General features: G+C 43.6%; 1 protein-coding gene across 1 annotated transcript; it reads right to left on the bottom strand.

Moving 5' to 3' along the window:
- Positions 1 to 7,470: 7,470 nt before the first annotated feature.
- On the bottom strand, positions 7,471 to 17,938 carry LOC310959198 (uncharacterized protein; the record flags this gene model as incomplete). The annotated part of the gene is made up of 4 exons (XM_083930459.1): positions 7,471 to 8,532; positions 10,621 to 10,735; positions 13,761 to 13,837; positions 17,665 to 17,938. The coding sequence occupies 4 exons, from the start codon at positions 17,936 to 17,938 to the stop codon at positions 7,505 to 7,507; spliced, it is 1,494 nt and encodes a 497-aa protein (XP_083786585.1). The 3' UTR covers positions 7,471 to 7,504.
- Between the last annotated feature and the right edge of the window lie 583 nt (positions 17,939 to 18,521).

Genomic DNA, 18,521 nt, shown 5'->3' with positions numbered 1-18,521 from the left:
CCTTTAGCTGTCCGTGCAGAATTCCCCGACAGGACCCGGAGCGTTTTGGAGCCCTGTGCGCGAACGGCCTGTTTGGCTCAACTGAATTGAACGGAATGGAGGACGTCATAAACTCTCTTTTTACAACTAAACAGTACACTGAAATGTGTTTATTATGTTCTCTTAACATAAACTTAAACGTCATACTGTTTCTCCTTTTACAACTAAACAGTACACTGAAATATGTTTATTATGTTATCTTAACATCAACTTAAACGTCATACTGTTTCTCCTTTTACAACTAAACAGTACACTGAAATGTGTTTCTTTATATCTTAACATAAACTTAAACGTCATAAACTCTCTTTTTACAACTAAACAGTACACTGAAATATGTTTCTTTATATCTTAACATAAACTTAAACGTCATAAACTCTCTTTTTACAACTAAACAGTACACTGAAATGTGTTTCTTTATATATATATCTTAACAAACACACAGTTGGCAGAGAATAAAAAAACAATTCAGGAAACAAAAACTAAACAAAATGACAAAAACCTCCAAAACATCGACACGCAAGAAAAAAAGATGAGTGGAGGGAAGCCAGAGCCTCGGAGTGCAAGATCAAAGTTGATTTTCGAGCGTAACAAAAAATAGCCGGATTACAATCTGGCGGATCATTTATTTGACATTGTCTGTAAAAATAGTTAAATACGTCGCTCCAGAAACGACTTAATACGGGACAGTGGCAGAATAAATGTGATGGTGATCTTGCTGCAGTACCACAGCTGTTACACATGGAGGAGACCGGTTCAAAAAGCTTGTTACATTTGGTTTTGGAATAATGTAGTCTATGCAAGACTTTAAATTGAATGAATGTGTATCAGCTCTGTATAGCAGACAAACCTTCCTCCCACAGGTCATCTGACACAGGAGAGCCCAGTTCTGCAGCCCAGGCCTCCCTCAGGTGACCCTCTACAACTGGTGTAGGAAAGGCAGTGACAAATCAGGGGTTTCAGACCGTGAGAGAGGTAAATCATTAAAAATGTGAGTTTTTCATTTGACTGATTCTGGAATACACTCCCGTACCAAATGCCTGACTTGTGAAAATAGTGATAGAAGTGTTGTTGAGGAAGGCAAGGTTTTGTTCGTGGCTGAAAAATTGAAGCACATTTATTATTTATGCAGAGATCCTCATTACAACACAGCCTCTTCCCCCTCCAGTCCAGGAACTCCATATCCACCAGTGTCTGCTGGAACAAGTGTTTGCGTACTATAGGGGTGTACAATGTTATTGGATATTTACCAATCCAAAGAATATATTGCTTTGATACAGAATCCTTAGGGAATTTCTGAGAGTGAGGTCATGGCCAACTCATTTGTAGGGAACCTGTGCTCTGAAAAAGAGAAACCCTGGGAGAGAGGACTCTGAAACTAACACGGAATCATGTTGTTTCACCTCTCATCCAAGAGACTTCATCAGTTTATGTACGCATCTGACCAGGCTGGGACTGGACCAACTAACTGGTGTGGAGATCCAGGTATTTAACTTTTCATAAAGGCGATGATGTCACTGAAACCCTTTGTGCTCCAAGTGCCAACGACCATAGTTAGAGTGATAGTCGTTGGTGGGAAGTTGGTTTGGACTTTGTTAGTGCTCTTTTGAGTCTGAACGACAGTCGTTGGAGTCACAGAAGGCCATTTGTGAACAGTTGTTCTTTGAGGTTAGATTGTTGAATTTCCTGAAGGGATGAAAGGGCAGCATTGTAAACTGGAGTTAAGTGGTGTCTCATCCCTCTCTCTATTGAGTCGTTAAGACACTATCGAAGTCCAAACCAACTTCTAACCAACGACTGTCACTCTAACAACGGTCGTTGGCACTTGGAGCACAAAGGGTTCCAGTGACATCATCGGCCTTGTGAGAGGTTAAATACCTGGATCCCCACACCAGTTAGTTGGACCAGTCCCAGCCTGGTCCTGGTCCTGGTCCAGTCCCAGCCTGGTCAGATGCGTACATGAACTGATGAAGCCTCTTGGATGAGAGGTGAAACATCTTCCCCTGAAAAGCCCCATTGCCAGAAAGTAAGACCCCTTGTTTTGCAGCCCGGTAATACTGCTCAAGTACCTGGAAGGCCCAGACCACCCTGATCCACATTCTTCTGTAGGTGGGCTTCAGCAACGCAAGGGGTTAGTCTGCCCAGACAAATGAGAGGATAATCAAATCCAGCTGTTTGAACAAAGACAATGGTAAATAGACAGGAAGGCTTTGGGAAAGATACAACTATAGAATACAAGAATTTAAAGTATTTCCCCTCTGGGATGAATAAAGTAGAATTGATTGATTGATTGATTTAATGTTGGAAGTGCAACCTTTTTATTAGCATCGATGCGGCCAGTCATTGAGAGGGGAAGCAGCTTCCAGCACCTAATGCTAGCTTTTAATTTGTATACCATGTCAAAAATGTGTTTTCAAAATGTGTAACCATGACAACTGTTTCTCTTTCACCTGACTGTTCAAATACTTCAATCTTCCATCCATCAAAATCAGTTATCAATACAAGCCACAGTTCACCGAAACATTTTATTTACCACAGAGTAGTAATGCCACACTGTAGAAATACTCCGTTACAAGTAAAAGTACTACATTCAAGATGTTGCTTAACTTAAAGTACAAAATAATAGCATAAAAATGTACTGAAAGTAGGAAAAAGTGGAGAGTGGCTTATTTCAGAATATTGCATTATTTTATCTTAATTATTGACAGATGAATGAAAGTATCACTTTAAAGTTGCAGCTGATCGAGGTGGGGCTCATTTTAATTGCTTTATATTTTTCTGTGTAGATTAATGTATAACAATACATGCTATTTCATTAGTTGATAATATTTTATATTGATAGTTTTAAACTGTTAAGTAACTAGTAACTTAAGTTCCCAACGCTAGTAGAGTAAAAAGTACAATATATACTCTGAAATGGAGTGGAGTTGAAGTATAAAGTATATTCAAATGGTATTATTCAAGTGAAGTAAATGCATTACTTGAGTAAATTTAGTTAGTTACATTTCACCACTGTACATTTGTTTGGTTTGGACGTGTATGCCCATTTCTTTTCATTTATTTTTTCATTTTGTTCTTCTCTGAAAAGAGCATCTGAATTTCAAACGACTCCCAGAGAGAACTTTAGACGACAGAGACGTTCATGTGAGAGATCCAACCCTAGAAATGATGCAAGCAGCAAGCCAAGTTCATTGCAAACCTGTTACATGTTTAATGATACCCATACATTTTTAAACACTGGGACATGTCCTACAGCTATTGCCAATTACATCCAAACACCTACACACACAAACATGACTCTCTGATCTATATATATATATATATATTTATATAAATATATATATATATATATAGATATATGCTTTTACTTTACATCTTTTTACAGTCCTTTGTTCATTGATTTTTAATTGATAAAAAAGAAGGATTTACACTAAAAAGACCGTTACAGCATAGGCTTTATCTTGTGAGAGGTTAAGGAAGGTGAATTCAAACATTGCAGGCCTACATCAATGGATTTTGTATCTAAAAATTATAATATTCTGATTTTGCTGTTCAGTTCTGAAAACAAACCAACAGAGGTCAATCTTTAGGACATTTTCCCTTCCCTAGTCTTAAGAAATGAGGAGGGAAGACACTGAACACCACCATACATGAAAGGGTGCAGGCCTGTAATGCTCAAATTATCCAATAAGTGCCAACATTTAGGATTCAGCAGCAGGCTGCCTCGAGAAGGCTACTCATGGATACTGTAGCAATATGGGTGACAGAGTGGACTATGTGTCATAAATACATCATGACAAACAAATTGTGCACCAGCACTGCCTCCATGTTTTGGCTGCGGATTCAAAAGGTGCAATGTGTAGTTCTCCAACAGAAAGGGGACAGCATTTCTCCTTGTGCAAAAAATGTCATGATTTACTGACACTGTTCCAGGCTGTGTGCAGTCAGACACACAATAAACCTGCAATGTCTTCAAAATGTTACTTTGCCGGGATGAAGCTCCAGGGAACAGTTTCTTAAATGCAGAATCTCAATTCAGTTGTAGATGGTTTTAGTTTTGGTTTTAGGTGTAAAGCTGCAAACTGTCACTGCTAACAGTGTAGCTGCTTCTGTGAGGCGGCTGCTCTACTTCATCATCCTCTCATGCTGGCAGACTGGACGCTACAGAGAGTCACTACTGCCTCTCGAGGTACAAGGGGTAGAGGTAGAGGTTTTTTAAAACTTTAATGTCTCTTGGAACTGAATAGTCAGGATCCCATTTAAACTTTACAGTGTGATGGGGCTGACATTTATGTGATTAAGACATCTATTAGGCTATACTTGTATATATTTATGTGGGACACATTAGAGCCACCCAGTCCCTTTGATCTGCATAAATACCTTTTATTTGACTGAAATATCTTTTTGGCACCATGACGGAAATGACAGAGCTTTTCTTTACTTTTTTATCGTGTTTGTTTGGACAATCTTTAACAAGGCCAGGTGCCTGACAACAGTAACAGTAACACCGATAACAATACTGCAGCTGGACCAGACGGCAGTTATTAAACACAGTTTAAGGAGACTGATCAGTACGGGTGGAAGGATACACTGACTCAACTTACAATTGGATTCAATCAAAATACCGAGACTACAAAATATATCGGCTATTCTCTTCTTTTTTTTCAGATTTAAGAATGATTATCTCTGAGGTATAAACTGCAAAACAGTGCACAACTCCTTTTCTTTCTAAAAGTTAAAGTGAACGTATGTATTTTTAAATAACAAAAGCAATAATTGAATTATAAAACAAAGACACTTAGGCTTTGCCTGTGTTCTCCCGTACACATGCTGAATACAGTTCTGTTAGCAGAGGCGCTGTTTACAGAAACGGACCAGCGTCAGGAAATATGAACCATTTACGAATACTTAACTGCTCATTTCTTCTCTGCTCCGACCATCAGCAGCTCCAGCTGTCTGCTCTGAGTTCATCCCTTGTCTCTCCACACACACACACACACACACACACACACACACACACACACACACACACACACACACACACACACACACACACACACACACACACACACACACACACACACACACACACACACACACACACACACACACACACACACACACACACACACACACACACACACACACACACACACACACACACACACACACACACACACACACACACACACACACACACACACACACACACACACACACACACACACACACACACACACACACACACACACACACACACACACACACACACACACACACACACACACACACACACACACACAAGTGTGTGCACCGTTTGGCTTTAACTTCTGGTTGGTGCTGACAGAGTGACAGGGAGAAGGAGTGCTCTGCGAAGATGAATAAACGGAACAATATTTCAAAAGCGCGTTAAAAAATAGCAAAAAAAACCCGCAGTTAATTTGTGGCACTCTGTGTTGATTGTGTGGCGCTGGTCTATGTTTGGGAAACACTGACCGTTACTTCCTCACACTCTGTTGATAACGTTGGTTCAGTTTGTTATATTTTAAAGTTGTACTCCATAAGATTTGAGATACCTTGTTTCTCGTGGCCTCTGTGGCAGTAAGATATAAGTGGAAGCCTGTTCTTTCAGAGCCTCCATCTTGACACGATAATGGTCACTATGAGTGTTGACAATTTTTTATTTTTTTTGCTCTTTTGTAAACTTTATTGAAACAAATTCACCTCTCTACCTCCAGTCAGTCCGATATACTGTAGTCTACCCTCTTAAATCCATACACACACACACACACACATGTTCCTATTACACTTCTGTCCTTACAAGCCTGACTCAGAAGTTGAGATTCCCGATTACAAGTGAAGGCAGCATAACCGTTAGTGACGATCTGGGCCGCATGCCAACCGCTGTCCGCAGAGTCACCAACATGGCGGATTATTTAGGTCTTGAGAGGGAATTTCTCCACAGACACTCAGATTGGAATACTCAGCAAAAAAGGCAACAAGTGCTTTCATTAGTGGGTCACATGATCAATCACCGTTGGTTTAACTCACTCTGTGATAGATATTTACTTAAAAGACAATTAAACAGATGGAAATCTTACAGAGTACATCTTTAAATAAAAAATAAAAAATCTGTCCATATCTTACACATTGCACCTTTAATGAATAGTTATGGTACTATATAATATGCTTTAAAGGGAAAAGTCGGATAATTTGTACTTTTCTAACCCACAGTCAGAAAAGAAGAAGATATGGTCATTGCTGAACACACAGTACAGATGGGTCCAGGGTGGGGTTAGCCTAGATTAGCACATAGATTAGAGGCAGGCGGACACAGTTAGCTTGTTAGCTAGCGCCGTCATGAATTTAATAAACAACTCCCAACAACTCCAGCGCTGCCTTGTTTTTGTGTTGTCTTATTGGTTAGAAATTCACCAACACATGTCATGCTGGGATTCAATGACAGTAAAGCCACTTCTTAAAAAAGGCGTCCCCATATGAAGACAGCTGGTGTTGTCGTTTCTTCGAAATAGTTTTTTCTTGTATGATGTGTCTCTGTGTGGATGTGCAGTACTACAAATAGCTTCTCTGAGGAAACTACAGTTTTTTAAACTAAAACTAATAGATACTATGGGCCGTCATTGTTTAGCTCCGTAACAGCTATCTGCTCTTAAAATCACATTTTATACTTTTCATCACTACATATGATGATTGAATATTACAACACAGCATGCCGCCAAGACATCTTTGGAGTTGTTGGAAAGTGTAGCTGCCTGGTTACGTTTTGACTGAGGCTGGCTAACTAAGCTAGCACGTTCCTCCTGCTTCCAGTCGGAAAACATAAATACTTGTGTGTACCTGTGCGTGAAATAAAATGTTGTTGTTGCAGCACTCCTAAAAAAAACAAACAACTGAAAGTGGCTTTAGAAATCACAGTAGGAAACGGCGAGAATAAATGTTTGTTGTAGTTAACGTCTGATGAATTTTAAATGCATTTTAAATACATTTTTTTTAAGTTACCTCATTACATAAATACTACAGAGCTTAAAATATCATTCTGTTTGTCCTGTTTCACAAGGCGGTCCATGGACAGTGCAGGTACAATGATGACTGCTGTCTACCAAGAGAAGCACAACCCTCTTCTCCTGGAGTCCATGTCTTAGCTCTGTGAACTCAAACGGCGATTTAATCGCAAATTGATGGATGAAGTGTTATCAACAATGTCTCAGGCACTCTTTTACAGTCCACTCTGTGATCGCCTAAGAACAGAATTCACATATTACTGCTATGATCTAGGACAAGTATTAACTGTACGTGCCATGATATCACAGGATACAGCCTGGCTTCTTTGTTCGTGTTCACATAAGATGCTAAAATCCCATGTAAAGGATTTCAATCATTCACCCTCCGGAGCCCAAAGTGCACAAGGAGACGTTCCAGATGCTATCAACACCCTCCAGCGGTCAGTCTACAGGCCACACTGGGACTGCTGCCGGTGCCTGCGAACGCTACACATTTGGCTGAAGGACTGTCCGCATCGTGAGCAGCTGTAGGGCTTCTCCTGCGTGTGGACTGTGCGGTGCCTCTTCAGGTGGCTGGACGAGATGAAGCTTTTCCCACACAGCGTACAACGATAACGCCTCTCCCCAGTGTGGATGAGGAGATGGACGCGCAAGTTGTTGGGCTGGGCAAAGCCCTTCCCACAGTGAGGGCAGGTGTAGGGCCTCTCCCCCGTGTGCACCCGTTGGTGCAGCTCCAGGGCGGCTGCGTTGGGAAAGACACGCCCACACACAGCGCACACCATAGGCTCTTGAGCAGCACCGGCGCCGCTCCTGTAAGGCCGTCTCTGGCTGGTTGTAGTGGTAGACGAAGCTGTAGGAGGAGGGGGCGGCGGGGGCGATGCAGCCACGACAGCAGCGGCTGCAGCCATGTCGAAGGAGGCAGCGAATGCAGCCATTTCATGAGCGCCACCTGTGAAGAGCATGGTTGGAGGGCCATCTAGACTGTCTCCTCCTCCCTGCGAGGGGAAGGTGGCAGAGGGGTGGCCAGTTTCTGTGTTTCCCAGACCCAGCTGTGCTACTGCATACGCTGCACCGAGATGGCTGACCCTCTCCTGCATCCAGGCCAGGTCCAGGCCCAGACTATTGAGGCGGTCGGGGCTGGGCTCATCTGAGGCTACAGGGGCTGACAGCTGAGAGCGAGGCAGTTCATCTTCTGTAGCATCATCTGTCTGGACCTCTGGCTTCAGAGCACCATCTGTTAGGCTCCCTCCGATGTCCCTGCAAGTGGCCTCAGGGACCACGACCCCCCCACTGCTGACTGTCAAAATGTTGCAAGGAGGTATGGTAGCTTTACGTTTAGCTCGAGGCCTGCAGGTCAAGTCCATTGTGGTATCAGTTGGGGAAGAGGAGGTCTGGGTGGTGGAGAAGGTGATGTTGGTATCACTGGTGTCAAGAACAATATCACTGGGAGGGGGTTCCTCACTGGGCTCCATGGCTGAAGAGGCAGACAGGCACAGGGGAATAGGGTGAGTGGAGTTAACCTAGTATAAAGAAAGACAGCTTCACAGCTCCCTGAAAGCAAAGCCCAAACATCTGGATCTCCCCCTGGTGGCTGACTGCAATATACAGTATGTCATAAACCCCACCCCCTCTATGTTAGTGGATGGGACATGGGCCAGAAAGTCAAAGTATACCTTTAAGAGGACCTATTATGCTTCTCCGTCTTTTCTGAGTACTTGCGTATAGACATGAGCCTTGCCCTTCATCTGGGTCAGTTGTGCTCAGCTCTGAACGCTAGGGTGTCGGTCGCTATTAGAGATTTCTTCGAATTTCCGTAAATTTCTCTCTGTAGAAGAATCCTGGCTTCCCTGTTGGTCATGCTGCTACACACAGGCTCAAACTTTAATCTGTGAGTACGGACACTTTATTTTGGGAGTTAACCTGTTAAAGCTAATGTTAGCATGTTACGCAGCTAACGTGGCTAGCTTCCATAAAAACGGTGTTGTCAGCTGCTGAGGTAACTGATTCCGTATATGGTAAGGGGCGTAACATTTCCCAGCATGCATCATAAACAGTTGACCAATCACAGCAGAGCAGACCAGCCGACCACACAGAGGGGCTGAAGTAATGGACAATATGAGCAATATAATGTGTTATTTAAATATCAAAGCATGTAAACTTATTGGAATTGACCCGAATAATACAAATATGACCCTGAAAACTAGCATAATAGGGCATCTTTAAAGTCCCGATTCAGACATATTTTAAAGTATTTAAAAACTACTCTGCTATAATTAATATTTTGTTTTGCATGCTTTTCCTAATCTTCGGTTACTACATTGTAGCTTCTCCCCAAGGTTGACCTCTGATGGCTAAACATCAGAGTGCTTCAGCCATAGACCTACATGTTTGACTCTGTTTCAGACAGCAGGCGGCAGGGCAGTGGAGCCCCCTGCGCAGACAGACATCTCGTGGAGCCAGACAAACACAGAGCCCGGGCTGCCCGCCATCCACAGTCAATCTGCAACTATAGTTGAGTGTCCTGAATCCGGCATCAGTCAGACCCAGACTCAGATGAGGAGTCTGTTTTCACTAACAGACCTATCAGAATTGTAAGTGTGGTTAGCACCTTCTATTAGTTCCTGTTGTTTTTTAATCTTGTTAGCTTTTAACTGTCAGTGGCTGACAGCTATGACGGCAGTGTGTTTTCTCTCTGTTCTGACTGTCCACTCTGAGCTGGAGGTTTATTTGCCGGTGTGAAGTTGTTCTTGGATGACAACTGGCGGTTGATTATGCATTGTGGAGATATTTGAAATCAGCAAACTTATTTTTTTTTCTGTTATCATTTTAAGCTGTAACTGTGAAGTTTAAAGATCTTCTCCAGATATGTATTCCAACATATCCAAATAGTCTGTTTGGAACAATAAGATGCAAGTACAATTTCCACATTAAAATCCTTAAAAGGCATCTACTCCTTCTACCTCATTAAAAATTCCGGAATCTATGAATTTGTGTTCATTTCTAACATTTTCCTGCTAGACAAAAGAAATGCCCGCCTTTACTTTAGAGCCCATTCTCAGTGTATGTGCACTGACAGCTTCAGGTTTCCACATCACACTTGTATATATATTGAATATTGGACCAGAATTGACTTCCAAACTAGTTGTGATGTCACAAATCATGCTCAAAATCAGATCTTCAATGAGCACAGAGAAACTTCCACTTTCAGCGGGTAAATGTGAAAACAGCCTTCTCTTGTTAACTCTGCACAGACATCCTTCTACACAGTGGAGCTAAAACATACAACAGGAGGAACAAGAAGAGAAAAAAAAGATTTGACTGGAGGGGGACTTTAAAGATATATGGTTAAAGATGACTGTCCGACCTGTCTGAGGTTTCTGCTGTTCTTGAGTTTAAAAATGCTATCACAAAGATGTATGCTGTGGCGAGGTGTATTCATTTAGAAATACTGACAGATCTTCTAGTTTATCTTCATATCCTGCTTTTTTTGGATTAAAACCTGAGTAGACATTGAAACCATAACAACAATCAATGGTTTTAGCAAGTACAGAGGCACACTCACCAGTAGACAGGCCACACTCTGCCCTGATGTTGACCTCCACCTTGAGGTCCAGGTTGCAATCATCTTTCTCCACCTTCTCCTGCTTCACGAGCGCCAGCACCTTGGTTTCCTCCTGCTGTGACACAATGAAAAGCAGCTGGGACATGACATTTCTGCATTTGTCAGAAGTCATCCAGTCATCATAAAGTTCTGGCAAACCTTGAACTCAGACCAGTGACCATGTTTCATGTAGGCAACTAGACGGCGTCAAGTTAGAAATCATCCACTACAGGCAGTGAAGGAAGCGAAAGAAAGCAATGTGAGAACTTTTCAGTTTGTGTGTTTGATACGATGTCACTTTTGTAAACATGGGGTCTTCAGAGGTTTGTGTGAACAGGATACCACTGGTTAAAGTTTCCAGGTCATCCGTGTGGGTGTGTGTCATCTTACTGCCTTCCTTTCTATGTTCTCAGAAGGAAGATGAAGGGATGCCTTGTATGCCATGTAACCCTTTAATTAATGGCATGATAACTTTTAATGAGCCGGATAACTTTTCCAGCCATGATCATTTCCATGTTTCCTATGTTTTCCTGGTGTCCCTCTATCAAAGAGACTGGAGGACAAGAGTTTTCACTGTGGTGCATCTGTTTCCTCTGAGCCCTCTCTCTTCCTCAGCGTAAAGAGGAGTTACCCTCGTCTGGTGTCAGTCACTTGTCAACAGAAGCTTTGAAAATCCACACATACTGCACAATCAACCAACACAAGCATTTCACAGACACCCGGCACAATCAAACAACACACATCAACATTCAACATACAGCAACACAGCAAAAGTGTTCCTTCCTTAGTGCTTTAGTTAAACGTGCGTATAAAGGTAATTCCAAGAGTAAGTGATCAGCATTATGAAGCTGGACAGCCCTGGGGATGAAGTTTGCCTTTCTCCTCTGTGTCCGGCAACCCGGACAGCGGAGTCTGCGTCCTGAGGGGAGTCACTCAAGCCCAGGAAACAGGATGTGAGAGGGGTCCTGAAGAATCATGTGTGATAATTTCACAGTCTGTTGGTCACATAGGGCAGTAAGGGCAGGGTGGTGGAGTGGAACCAGCTAGTGAAAGAGAAAGTTATTACATTTTCAATGAATGCCTAGAAGAATGTGGTGAGAATGTCTTTGTTAATCCAAAATGACTTCATCTTCCTGAGTAGGTACTGTCTCTCATTGCACTTTTTAAGGATTTCCTCCATGGTAAAGGAGAACCTTAGCACATTGTCGAAGGCTGTTCTCAGGTATTTGTAGCTGTGATGTTGTGTATAGCTGGGAAGCAGAGACGGGAGAACTGTGTTATCAGCAAATTTTACAAAGTGGCAGTTTGGCTGGGTGGATCTGCAGTCATCAGTGTAGAGAATGCAGAGAAGTGGGGAGAGGACACATCCTTGTGGAGAGCCAGTTGAGTTGAAGAGGGTGTCGGAGAAGGTGTGGTTCACCAACACCCTCTGTGATCTGTTAGTGAGGAAGTCTATGATCCACAGAGTGAGGTGGTGGTTGAGGTGGAAGCAGGTGATGAGCTTCTCAGCCAAAATACGTGGCTGCATGGTGTCAAATGCTGATGAGTCTGCCAACAGGAGTCTTGTCATGGTCTTGGGGATTTCCAAATGCTTATGGATGGTGTTTAAGAAAGGCAAGATAAGCAAACTGCAATGGATCCATCATCGAGCCAGTTGCCTTGGTGATGTGCTCCTTGATGATCCTCTCCATGGCCTTCATTACCAGAAAGGTGAGAGCCACCGGTCTATGGTCGTTCAGGACCTTGGTGGAGCCCTTCTTTGGGATGGGAATCACTGTTGAGTTTTTCCACATCGCAGGGACTGTGCTGCTGGTCAAAGAGCCCTGGAACAGATGCTGGAACACACCTCCTAGCTGCTCAGCATAGTGCCAGAGGGTCCGCCCACAGATGTTGTCTGGCCACGGAGCTTTGTTCTTTTTAGTCCTTTTGAGGGCTCACACCATCTCTGATATGTTGATGTTGAGGCCAGAGTCATCAGGTCTAAGTGTGGAGACGATTGATTCTAGCTGGGTGCTGTTGTCAATCTGGTGTAGAAGGAGTTGAGATCATTCGGGGGTGAAGTGAAGCTGCTTCTTGCTACCTGGATGGACTTGCTGCTGGTATAGACAGAGTTCATTACTGCCATGTTCTTGAGGCCCTGCCAAGCCGCATGGAGGTTCCCCTTTTCAAAGGTCTGCTCCACTTTGTTCTTGTTTTTCAGCTTGGCATTTTTTATGGCCCCCTTGACCTTTTGTTTACCTCCTTCTTCTGGGCCTCAGATCTGGTAAAAAATGTTCTCGTTTTCTTATTCAATAGGTTTTTTAGATCTTTAGTCACAGCAGGTTTGTTGTTAGGGAAGATTGTGACTTTCTTGAAGGGGACAATATTGTCTACACAGAAAGTGATGTATGCTGAGACTGTGTCAGCTTGTTCATTGGTGTTGGTAGAGGAGGATGTGAGGGTATTTGAATCTGTGGCTTCAAAACACCTTTGAAGCCTGTCAATACTGTCCGGTAACCACTGTTTGATGTCTTTGTTGACTTTCTCTGTTCTCTTAACCACAGAGGTGTAGGTAGGAGCGAGCAGTATGTTGCTAGACAGGAGGGGCAGGTGACATACTGGTAGAATCCCTTATTTGATAGTTCGAACAGTGATTGAAGTCACCTATGATCAGGGGCAGAGTGGGACACAAAAATCCACCGGGACAATTCTGACTGCACCCGCCCACAACGGGCCCACAATTTGCCCAACCCATAGCCTCCACCAGGACTTAACGGTAATATGACCACTACATGGCAGAAGCAAAAATCACACAACTGAAAAACTGACAAGCTTTTATGTGTTTCAGAGCCCACTGATCCACTGTTGTTATTCTGACACAAGTTGAAGGACAGCCGTGCATGTGTGTGTGTGTGTGTGTGTGTGTGTGTGTGTGTGTGTGTGTGTGTGTGTGTGTGTGTGTGTGTGTGTGTGTGTGTGTGTGTGGGGGGGGTCTGTGTGTTTGTAAAACTTGCTGTGCAGACCGTGATATGACGACACCGCCCCCGTGACAGGCCTACCTGTAATAGCTGTGCAACAATCGATAGACCTTATTTAAAAACATTCTGCTGATTAACCTCTACCTTTGAAATGTGATGGAAGGCTTTGTCTTCAGAGGCGGCAGCAAGAGGCAGCACCACAGGCTGATGGTCGTCAGTTCCTGAAAAAAATAGCACAGAACACTGAGCAAGTGCTGACTACAGGGGCATATGTAGCTCAAAGGCAGAGCCACTAATCGGAAGATCTGCATGCCTGAGTGCCTTTGGGCAAGGACCTCAGATTGCTGCTGAGGGCTGTGCAATTGCTGTGTCAAAGCGTGTCTACATGATGAGATTAGATCCTGTTGAGCCGCTGGCAACTTGTATTGCATCCTCTGAAATCAGTGTATGACTGTCTGTGTGAATGGTTGAATGTGTCAAGTAGGCAAATGTAAAAGCACCTTGAGTGGTCGGAGGACTAGAAAGGCACTTTATAATTGCTAATCCATTTACCATTTAATGATACAATATTTGCTCATATCACAAAGTCTGCAACGATACCTTTGCAAATGGATTAAATACAGGGGCCTGCGGTCCATATGATCCCGATCGGTTCAATTTAGATCAACTCCCAAAAAGAAACAAAAAAAAAACCTGTGCATTTAAGTAAAGAGTATAAAAATAATGTGCAAATTTCTAAATAAAGGTGCATTGTAAAGAAGACTATGTGTATGCATGTAAGGTGATCAATTTACTGATCCAGATCAATGTATCACATGAAATTCATAGTTTGAGGGAAAGTAGTTTGCTGATGGAAAGTAGTTTGCTTTAAACATTTAGGATAAGTACATAACTGAAATCAATTCTTACCTTTCTTGGTATGTCTCGTGAGCCCATCCTGATCTCTGAGCTCCATTGTATTTTACTCTCAGATCAGTCTGGTAATGTGTGGCCGAGAAAATTTGGAGAAGTTTGCCAAGCGACCGAACCAATCAGTGTTGGTTTAGAGGCTGATTTAAGTGACGAAACGAGAAGCGACTGTCAACAACAACATGAGATGAGCAGCTATGGAGCAAGCCGCTCACTAACTCTTTTTTTTCTCTGGATCCTTCTGTTGAATATGGACCGGACACCTGAAATCGGGCCTTTAATCCGTAAATTCACGTTACACAAACTGAAAATAAACTTTACCCACATGTTGTTTCCTTTCTGCCTCCACGCTGTTAGTACGTCATACACTTCATTGATCTGATTGGTTGATTTGGCCTGTATGTTAGTTACAGATAGATGGTTTATCCAATCAGCGACAAGTATTTTCACCCCTTCCCAATAGTTCTCCAAAGGAGAGTTCCCAGATGGATCTGCTGAGACAATGAGAATCTATCCATCTGGCGGAGTCAGGTTAATGTCGCACAGCACTTTGAACTTTTTAAAATTTGAACATGAACAACTCCGCCTCCCTCCAAAGTCCCACCCTCTTCCCCCTTCCTGACCTCTGGCTCCCTCCTCGCCCGACTCAAAAACAGCGACAGCGGTCAGCAACTGGAAGGGACACTGCGACGATGACGATGACAGGCAGGAAGCTTGGCAAATCATCTTGTCAGTTGTTAAAATGATTGGTCAGACTTTTATCAGGAAAATATGAGAATTAAATATTGATGAGTTTCAACCAAGCCCCCACCAAAGCAGCTTCCTGGCTGATCCTATCAGGAAGTGCCAAAAACTGCAGTTCTCTGAGTGTCCACTAGGGGCAGGTTTCATAACAGAGCAGTTTCTCATTGACAGCATCATTAAACCTGTTTATGGCCTGGGACAAAAAAAAACACTCTAGTCTGTATGTTGAGGTCATGACAACACTTAGGAGGGTGAATATTTTTGTACCAGGCTAGTTTTATTTTTTTGGAGGTTAAAGTTAATGAATAATTAGGGGTGTGGTCTCTTGGGTGACAGTTAGCCTCTGGCCCTCACTTCTCCTCCGAGGCTAGTTGTCAGGATTAGCATCATTAGCATGCTAACTCCGTCATCTCCACCTGGATTTGGTCATTCGTGTGGTGGTGTTACCATAAGTTACAAGACGTTTTTCTCTTTGATCGACTGTACAAACACATGTTTTAGGAACACACGTGTTAACGTTAGCCCTGTTATGCTAATTAAATAGCCGCACTTGCACCATGACTTACACTATAGCCTGCTCTCTATGACTCATACACTAAATGCTAATCTGGAGCAGCAGGAGGATTGTGGCCGTGAGGGTCGGTGTTTTACAGTCTATGAGCATGGGACTGTGTTGAATATCAGTTTAAATCATAGATCATAAATGCTGCCTGCATTTCACTACTAGAGCTGGTGTAATCTCCACTGGAAACACAGAGTGCTGTGCGAGTCTCTACCGTCTGAAAAGTCCTGTTCCTGTTACGAAATTTTAAAAAATGACTCCCATTCCCTCCCAGTCCCTTAAAAAAAGCTCAACATTGACTCCCGCTCCTATTTATCTAGCAGCGTGTGCTGTTAGCCTAGCTCCCAGTGGTAAGAGGAAATGAGGCGGAGTCAAAGTCTGACAAGATGGCGGCTCCCAGAGGCGAATATGATTGGATCAAGTTGAGAGAACGGGCCCGGGCAGAGAGGCTTCGTCCATTTTTGATACAGTCTATGGTTTGAACACCTTGTGGGTTTCTTTTACATTTTAGTGTGCCATACGCTTATTAGGGGCATTTTAAGATTACAAAACGAAAACCATGTGACAAAGATCTAGTTGTCAATTTAATGCAGAAAAGTTACATTTTATACTTTAAAAAAGGGTCCCCTTATCAAACTCTAGTTTACAACCTTATTTTAGTTTTGTGCTTAAATATGTTACATAGTCCCACATTAGTGCGTTCAATCTAATCACCATAAGACAAACTGAGGCATGTTACTCTAGAGTGGAAGGATATAACTGAAGCATAAGTGCCATTATAGCCAGCCTGCCACATGGTGCATTGACATGTGATATAATGTGTGCCTGTATGCTGAGGTCGACGGTGCAGGAGCCACTGGAGCACAGCAGTGTGTGCGCTCTGTCATGGCCGCAGGGCCGGAGAAGTTCGAGCAGTATGGACAGAGGCGGATCAATGCACAACCTAGGGGCCCCAGGTGTGCAGGGGCCCAGGATGAGCCAAACTATTTGAATTGTTTTAAATGTATCTCACTGGGGGAAAAAAAAATACTCCTATTAGGGCCCTTAGAAACATTTAAAAAAAATTAAGTTGCTGATTGGATAGATATGTGACACATTTAACCAATCAGCTGTCATCATGTGGCCGGGTTCCTCACTCACTGTTACTAGACAGTATCCGGCTGTTGAGTCCTGACGTGACGTCCTTTCAAAATATGATTTTGAAACGCAGCAGTGCCGTGTTCCCCGTTGTTTGAACAGATCTGAGTTTAAAAACAACATAATTGTCATTTTACCTCGTTATACGGCTGAAAAACTTGTCTAACTGACGGAAGAGGGGATGTAATTGTTCACTTGTCCGGCCTTGTTTCTGTTTTGTATCAACGGAGCGCTTGGACCCAGAAATTGTATTTTGAAAGGGTGTTAGGTCAGACTGAACAGATGGATGGCTGCAAACTGTCAAAAGGGAAATGTGGAGCATAAAAAAGAAAAGCACAATGACTGATGGAAGAACGGGACCCAGATCTACTAAAGAAAATTCCTAAACTGAAACGACTCTTCTTCTCTTTTTCTGTTCTAGCGTTCCTTTTTTCTGATAGAGCATGCTTAATAATGTGGGGGGCCCAAACCAACAGTAGCCTAGAGGCCCCCGACCACCATAATCCGCCCCTGAGTATGGAAACAGACTGACAGCCGGTGTCATATGGATGAAGGGCTGGATGCATGGGCTCATCCAGCCTCAGCATCCTCCTGCACGGGGACGTGTCTGTGCCATGACTCCCTCACGCGTCATGCAGCGGTGATGGTGCAGCGCAGCGGCGAGCCAGCTGCAGCCCTGCCTCTTCGTCTATTTACCTTCGGGGGGCCTAAAATGAACGGCGTGCATTTCCTCCCGCTGACTCCGTCTCCTCATCTTCCTCTCGCAGCTCCGCATCTTCACGTCGATTTCTCGCAGTTTCTGCCGCAGCGCATCGTTCTCCTTCTCGCTCTTGTCTCGCTCCTGCTCCATCTGGGAGCGCAGAGCCGCGAAACCGTCGTCCACCAGTTTGCAGATCTCCGCCACAGCCGAATTGGCCAATATCTCTATAATCGAGGCGATCTGCGCCTGAAAGCCGACGCAGTCCGCCATGGTCGCGGGTCCGCGGGTCTGATCCTGCACGGACAGATGCGCGCGGCAGGCGGCTGCTGCTGCTGCTGCTGCTGCTGCTGCTGCTGTGCACGGGCGTCAACACACTGATACGATCACACTGGTGTTCACTGTCTTCTTTTTATGTGCTCGAGAATGTTGTGGCTCTTTTAGCGTGTCTTTGAGGTGTGAAGAGTCGCCTTCTGATGACGTCAGTTTGTTGTTCAGCATCACAGGCAGCTGAGCAAAACTAGAGCCAACATGAACAAGAGGAAGAGGACGTTTATCTGGGACAATAGAAGTGTTTTCGTACTCTTTAAAGAATGCATATATTTTGAATTAATAATATCGTATTGTTAAGACAGTTTTTCAAGCAACACTGTTTCAACAAAGGATTTCTAAATATTCTAAACTGTCCTTTGGGTATTGTCTCGCTTGTTAAAGGGACATGTCTGTTTAACACCCCCCCCCCCCCACACACACACACACACACACACACAGACACAGACAGACACACACACACACACACACACAGCAGGCCTAGACAGGAGGAGGACAGTGTGGGAGAAGTGGGTGCACCGCCTCC

The sequence above is a fragment of the Echiichthys vipera genome (genome assembly GCF_963691815.1).
Source record: "Echiichthys vipera genome assembly, chromosome: 2".
Taxonomy (NCBI): domain Eukaryota; kingdom Metazoa; phylum Chordata; class Actinopteri; order Perciformes; family Trachinidae; genus Echiichthys; species Echiichthys vipera.
Note: the sequence above shows the minus strand (reverse complement) of the source record. Positions and strands in the feature narration are given on the sequence as shown.